General features: G+C 50.4%; 1 protein-coding gene across 1 annotated transcript; it reads left to right on the top strand.

Moving 5' to 3' along the window:
- Positions 1-2105: 2105 nt before the first annotated feature.
- LOC133900836 (berberine bridge enzyme-like Cyn d 4) lies at positions 2106-3756 on the top strand. The gene has a single exon (XM_062342088.1). The coding sequence runs from the start codon at positions 2140-2142 to the stop codon at positions 3721-3723; it is 1584 nt and encodes a 527-aa protein (XP_062198072.1). The 5' UTR covers positions 2106-2139; the 3' UTR covers positions 3724-3756.
- Positions 3757-7557: the final 3801 nt, after the last annotated feature.

Here is a 7557-nt window from a genome sequence, read left to right as displayed (position 1 = left end):
AAACATCCCAAAACAGCAAGTCTCACTCGAATAGACTATGAAATGGGGTTTTAGGGCTTCCACGGTAGGAGATACTTTAGCGGATTTTACTGCCCACTCGATGGCCGCTTGGGTCTTCTTTGTCCTTGCTCAACCGAGATCAAACATACGGCTGAACACCACGCAACTGATGACGACAGTTCTCTTGGCTTGTTTGATCTGAAACTGTAAACCAAAACATTTGACACTATAACCCCTGTTCATCGTACTGCCGGCCGGCCGACACTGTAATCACGTACTTCTTGCGCATGCAGTTTCTTGCCGGTTCCCTTACCACGACAAGTTCATAGACTTCGTCAGGAGTTTCAGTTCATGAACTATCTTGACCGCTGCACATACTAGTAGCAACTCGAGTCATTTTGACAATTGATAACCCTTCTATAATTTAGCGCCAAGCACCAGATCTCGAGGTCAACCCTCTCATTAATACAGATCCTTTGACATTGTCAAGGGCGGCGGATATATTTTTTTGACGAGAAAAGGTCGGCGGATATAGGCCCAAGGCTGCGCCCTTGAACCTGTCATCGAAAACCTATTAAATCTGTATATAGAAATTTGAAAAATAAATGTATTATGAGGCGCATCACAAGACTACTGCATGGCCATGTAAGAATCATATTACTTGTGCACGTGGGGGGGGGGGTGGAATTTGGAAAATAGATGTGAAGTCCAACTCAATTCTTATCATGGCCATGTAAGAATCATATTACTTGTGCACGTAGATCATGGTTTGGAAAACTTAACGTCAGGTATTTTTTATTTTTGATAGCTCTCAGGAGCATTCTTTACTTTGATTTTTTTTTTTTTTTTTTGCGCACTAGGAGCACTCTTTTCTTGAATTATGTCAATATCAGCTAATTGTAAACATCTTTGGAGTAATTATAACGACCTAACCTTATTCGAATTAGTCAAGATCCTTGTATTTGATTAGCTCAGCCTGCACGTTGACCATCAGTCCTGATCCTTCTGACACCATGCATCGTGGTGCGTCGAAAGATTGCAGCACACTGTCGACTGAGCAAATCTGCAGGGTCAGCTTAACTGCGAATCAACTCGTGCTATTTTTTATAACTCAATTTGTAAGGGGGCATCGGTTATGGGAGAAAGCAGAGTACTCCCTCCAATTCTTTTTGTAAGGTGCATGCGCACGCATTCAATATTCAAACTTTGTAATCTTTGAACAATAATTAATCTAATGAATAATGTACCGTTGGATTCGTATTTGAAATGAAATGTCAAAGTTTAGTCAGGTTAAACCCTACCCTATATTTTAAAATAGAGAGAGTACAACTTGCAAGTTTCAGAACTAGGCCCGGGGCACTTGTTTAGCGCTCCCAGGGTTGGGTACACGCGGTAATAAAATAGAGTACGATGCTGCGCACCTCAATTAGTACCGAAGTCCTAGATATATCTATATCATACAGCTTACGGTTTGGAGACAAACACCCAATGTGTTAAGGGGGGATTTGTTTGGATATTCCCACATCAATTATAAGATGTAGGAGGCGGACAACTTAATTACACTACTATATAATACAATATATGTAGCGCGCTATTAGTACCTGTTCGATAGTAATCGATACTGAAAACGTATCAATATCGGTTTTTAAATTCCCGCGTGCGAAAAATATCTGAGCAGATAAGAACCGGCACTGATAGTCTTTTGAGGAAGAGAAAGTGAGACCTTATATTAGCCCAAGACATGCGATTGTGATGCTGGTTTTAGCGCGCCACCAGAGTGAGCTCGCTAGGCTTAGTGTGCCAACGGTACGTGTTGTACGCCTCATCATGTCCTACCTACACGTACACTACCTCAAGTGCTAGTTGCGTACCAGGGCTTATCAGCTTATTTGCATTGAGATTCATGTGGAGATATGCGTGGGAAGAATCATCGAATGGGTGAAAAGAATCATGGGGTGGATGGCGGCTACAATAAACCACCTAGATTGATGCGTCTTTGCATTTGCCAGTGTAGCACATATACTAGGATATTGCACAGATACGTACTGCTACATGCCTATATATAGGTCAAGCCGGCCATCACAGCAATATAGCAGCATCACCTAGCTAGCTCCAAATACGCTATAAGCACATCCATCTATGGCCGCGTTTACAAAAATGGCTCGAGTGCATGTCATTTTGTGCTTCTTGTGCTGCAATGTCTTCATCGCTTCGTTCGCCTCCTCCGATGAGTTCTTCCAATGCCTCTCGGAGACCATACCTAGCGAGTTTGTGTACCCACAGACCTCCAGCAGCTTCATGTCTGTGCTGCAGTCCTCCGTCCAGAACCCCAAATTCCTGACCAACACCACGGTGCGGCCGCTGTGCATCGTCACGGCCTCCGACGTGTCCCACGTCCAGGCCACCGTGCGCTGTGGCCGCCGCCACGGCGTGCGCCTCCGCGTGCGCAGCGGCGGGCACGACTACGAGGGCCTGTCGTACCGTTCCGTGCTCCCTGAGGCGTTCGCGGTGCTCGACCTCGCCAGGCTCCGCGCCGTGCGCGTCCACCAAGGGGATGCCACTGCGTGGGTAGACGCCGGCGCGACACTGGGCGAGCTCTACTACGCCATCGGCACCGTCAACCCCGGGTTCGCGTTTCCAGGTGGCGCATGCCCTACGGTCGGCATTAGCGGCTTCCTCAGCGGCGGCGGCATCGGACTAATGATGCGCAAGTTCGGCATCGGGGCGGACAACGTCATCGACGCCAAGATTGTGAACGCCGACGGCGATGTCCTGAATAGGGCCGCCATGGGGAAGGACCTCTTCTGGGCCATTAGGGGTGGTGGCGGTGAGAGCTTTGGTGTCATAGTGGAGTGGCAATTGAAGCTATCGATGGTCTCAAGGACGGTTACGGTGGTCAACATCGCCAAGACCATCGACGAGGGCGCCGCTGGCATCATCGCCAAGTGGGAGACGCTAATTCTCGAGCCGTTCCTCCCGGAACTCACTACTCGGGTCGTCGTGCAGGGCAGCCGGGCATTTTTCCAGACCCTCTTCCTCGGCAGGTGCTCGGGCCTCGTTTACACGATGCGCATCTTCTTCCCAGAGCTCAATATGAAGGCGGCCGACTGCCATGAGATGAGTTGGCTGCGCGCCATGGCATTCATCGGCCTCGGCACCGCCAACGCGCCCGTGGAGGGGATCCTGAACCGGACCACCAACCTGGGCACCTACGTCAAGAACAAGTCCGACTACGTGCGCCGCGCCATCGGCAAGGCTGGGTGGGAGAGCATCTTCCAGCAGCAGCTCTCCCGGAACAGCGCCGGGCTCATGATTTTGGAGCCGCACGGCGGGGTGGTCGGCAGCGTCATCCCGGACACCATGACGCCGTACCCGCACCGTCAAGGCGTGCTGTACAACATCCAGTACGTTGTGTTCTGGTGGGGCGAGGCCAACGGCACCGCGGCGGCGGCGGCGACGGGGTGGCTCAACGGCCTGTACGGGTTCATGGAGCGGTTCGTGACCAGCAACCCCAGGGAGGCGTTCGCCAACTACCGCGACCTGGACATCGGTCAGAACGTGGTAGGCAGCGACGGCGTGACGACGTACGAGAGCGGGAGGGTGTGGGGCGAGAAGTACTTCATGGGGAACTTCCGGCGACTGGCGGTGGCGAAGGGGAAGGTGGATCCCGGCGACTACTTCAGGAACGAGCAGAGCATCCCGCCGCTGCTCCAGACATTTTAGTTAGGCTGTACAGTGTGCACACACGACTACGTGCATGCATGCTTACGCGTTTGTCGTAAATTTTCCATGGACCTCAACTCAATCGAGGATTTCTTTTTCTTTTTTCTTTTTTTTTTCCTAAGTTGTGTTTGTTCTAGGCAAGAATAAAGGTTTGGGAAAGTCAAAAGAACCCCTTGAAGCCAACCACAGTTACACTCTTTCCTATGTCTTGATTTGGCTTGTGAAGCCCCCTAGAAATGATTTTCTTTTATTTTGCCCGCTCCAACTACTTCCCTTCATTTCTCACATTTTTGGCAGCAGCTAGACAAGAGCATTTTTAGAGTAATTGGGTGATGCACGCATGGATGGTTCAAGAAGCATGAAGCGAAGTGAAAATGTCGAGGAGCATAGGCAGTCACGAAGGCCTATTTGGTTAGAGCTGTGAGTGATGTGTTTGAGAAAAAGTGATGCCTGATAGTACATTGAGATTTTGATGATTTTTGCCTGGGCAGACAAGCTTGAGATATGTTTGTTTGGTTGGTGTTTTGAGCCTGAGGTTGCTTGAAATGTTAATATACACAATACTAACAGAGAAAATCAGTATTTCATCCAATGAAAAGTAAATTTACCACCAGCCCATCTGTCGGTGTATTTAGAACCAGGGGTCCCTAAGTCCCGAGGCCAAACCGGCCGCCCACCACATATCACCACCCTGCAAGGTAAAAGCAGAGACTCGGGAGAGGGTGCTCGGGGCTGCACGTGGCAGCCCGCGAGGACTCGGTGCCCCGAAGGTCTCACTCAAGTACTCGGGAGAGGGTGCTCGGGGCTGCACGTGGCAGCCCGCGAGGACTCGGTGCCCCGAAGGTCTCACTCAAGTACTCGGGAGAGGGTGCTCGGGGCTGCACGTGGCAGCCCGCGAGGACTCGGTGCCCCGAAGGTCTCACTCAAGTACTCGGGAGAGGGTGCTCGGGGCTGCGCGTGGCAGCCCCCGAGGACTCGGTGCCCCGAAGGTCCCTCTAAAGTGCTCGGGAGAGGGTGCTCGGGGCTGCACGTGGCAGCCCGCGAGGACTCGGTGCCCCGAAGGTCTCACTCAAGTACTCGGGAGAGGGTGCTCGGGGCTGCGCGTGGCAGCCCCCGAGGACTCGGTGCCCCGAAGGTCCCTCTAAAGTGCTCGGGAGAGGGTGCTCGGGGCTGCGCGTGGCAGCCCCCGAGGACTCGGTGCCCCGAAGGTCCCTCTAAAGTGCTCGGGAGAGGGTGCTCGGGGCTGCACGTGGCAGCCCGCGGGGACTCGGTCCCCAGAAGGTTCGCGCAAGATCGTTCAAAGACTCAAAGGGCCCCGTCGCCAGAGTGTCATCCAGTCAAGGGCCCGATGCCGCATTTAATAGGCGCGCGTGGCCTGGCATTCTGACATCCTGACATTCTCGGCTGCCCACGCCCCAGTGTCAGACCCGGCCATGCCCTGGCTGGGGGGCGTGGGTTCATTAAATGCACGGGTCCCGTCCCGTTTCCACTTGCGCACCTCGGGATAACGTTACCAGAATCGAAGCACTCGGCCTGCCACCCTGCCCTGGCAGGAGAACAAGACAGAGTGGGCGCACCGGGCACCTCTGAGGCTGTCCGGTGGGCCTTTTTTTTGTGGCACCCCGAAGCTTCCGCAGCGGCTAGTGGTCGAATGCGCGCCGCCTTCCTCCACCGCCCCTGTCACTTCACCAAAATGAGATGATTAGGCCTTTCTCCGTGGCACCTGGGCATTGGCATCCCCTCTTTCCCATTCAGGATATGTCGAGGTCGGCGCATCTATAAAAGGAAAGGAAGGAGGACGCTAGAGAAGAGAGAGAGACGAACAACGCAAAAGAGGAGGACAAGAGAAAAACAAGAGGTCAGTCGAAGAACAAGAAATCACCACCCCCGATCACAAGACAATCAAGAAACCAGCTAGCTAGAACATTAGAGCCTCCTGCTCTTTGTAAACAGCTCTCCCTCGAGAACCAGATATACCCTTGAAGGATCTCCTTCAAGGATAGATATAACACTCATACAGGAGTAGGGTGTTACGCCTCCGCGCGGCCCGAACCTGTCCAAAAACCCGGTGTCCCCGCAAGCCATCGCATTTTATTTCCTTTTCCGCTCATTTCCCGTGCAAGCTTTTCTAGGATCATCCCCCCGGCCGAATCTCTAAAAAGGGGTCTCTCGGGATCCCTGCGACAGGAGTTCACTCTCCGACACCATCCCACATCTTATGCACATCTCCCCACTAATTTACTCTTAAAGGAGGTAGATCTAGTAATTACAAATACATCATACGACAAAAGAAGAAAAAATCTGCCACAAATATCGCAGCAAGAAGTTTTTTAAAACTGCATCCCAGTGAGAAGTGAAAAAAAAACAAACAATAAATGGCATACTCGATACTGGAATGGCTGATTGGTGGTTGTATGCTTGTTAGCAGTCTTCTTTCGACCAAAAAAAATAGAGCACATGAGCTGCGTGCTGGAGCCTGAAGGCTAATTGTTCTGGTGCGTATGGACAACAGTGATATACGAGCATTGATTGCCCTTAGCAAAGAACTCAATTAAGCAAATGCAGGCAGCTGCTAGCGCTGGAGTCAGGCATGCGTTTTTTTTTTGGTTGCCTGAGTCAGGCAACTCGTCAGGGCGCTAACAAAACATGCACCTGGCTTGTCTCCGGCAAGTATCCAGGGCGCCGACCAAGCATATACACCCAATGCCTCCGTGTCGTTTCTCATGTGTTTCTCGAGACTGCTTCGAGTATTGAAAATTTGGCGACCTCAAACCCATTGATCAAACGCCTAAAGTTGCACGAAGAGTGCATAGGAGGATACGGTGATATATACCGAGAGGAACGTACATTTGTGGCTCACTCGTGCCAAGAGGAAGGCAAAGGAGGCGATATCCACTGGACGCGCAACAGGAACTTTGATAAGAAAAAGGTGCAATGTCACAATTGTCAGGACTATGGGCACTACTATGAATGTCTAATCCGAGGAGGAGAGATCTTGAGTTCAGCACCATGGAAGATGAGTCTAGGATGGTCAGAAGGTGAGTAAACCGTCCTTAGTCCAGCATGAGTTGGACAAGTTGTGATAGAATATTGTCAGCGAGTCGAGCAAGAGTTGATGCAGTCAGAGTTGAGACCAATTGCTTCAACACGTGTGAGATGTGAAGTCATGATAGATTTAATGTTGTTGTTTAGCATGATTGTACACGTCAGGTGTGAAGCCGTGGACATGCATCCTAAGTCAAGGAGTCAAGAATATATGGGTCATTTGTGTTAGTTAAAACGATACTAACAAAATCAAGAAATCGCTAGTTAATTAAGCATGAGTAATAGATAGAGATGTCAATGTGAGATCAGCTGGTTGTAATCTCTTTGTAAGGTCCATGTAACTTGCTTTGTAAAAATGAGAAGAGAATACTAACTAGTGCAATTCTTCTCCTGCCTGCCTGTTACATGTGTTCATCCGCCATGAGTGTATGTCTTTGAGTTGGCATGTGTAGATACTGAGCTCAAAACCACCATGGTGCACGCCGGATATCATGTGATCGAGCAAGGAGAGAAAAAAAAAAACAAACCATAGCGGGCATGGCAAGTCGGCAATGACCATTCTCTCCTCGGTATCCTTGGTTGCCCTCCTCTCTTTTTCCCTGTACTTGCTTTGCGAATTTTTTTATTTTTATATTTTCTAACATTAATATTTAAATAAATAGATCCATGAGAATAAGAATTGTAGGAATACACGTCTACCACTACCTGAAAGGGCTGCGGCCCTTTTTTAGGGCGGTAAGCATACCACGATAGCACGGGTATCCCTTACTGTCATCTGAGAGAGCGGTT

This window comes from Phragmites australis, chromosome 19 (genome assembly GCF_958298935.1).
Source record: "Phragmites australis chromosome 19, lpPhrAust1.1, whole genome shotgun sequence".
NCBI classification, from domain to species: domain Eukaryota; kingdom Viridiplantae; phylum Streptophyta; class Magnoliopsida; order Poales; family Poaceae; genus Phragmites; species Phragmites australis.
Note: the sequence above shows the minus strand (reverse complement) of the source record. Positions and strands in the feature narration are given on the sequence as shown.

Bases quoted from the DNA above. Each gene is read 5' to 3' on its own strand.
- LOC133900836 (XM_062342088.1), top strand. From the start codon at position 2,140: ATGGCCGCGTTTACAAAAATGGCTCGAGTGCATGTCATTTTGTGCTTC.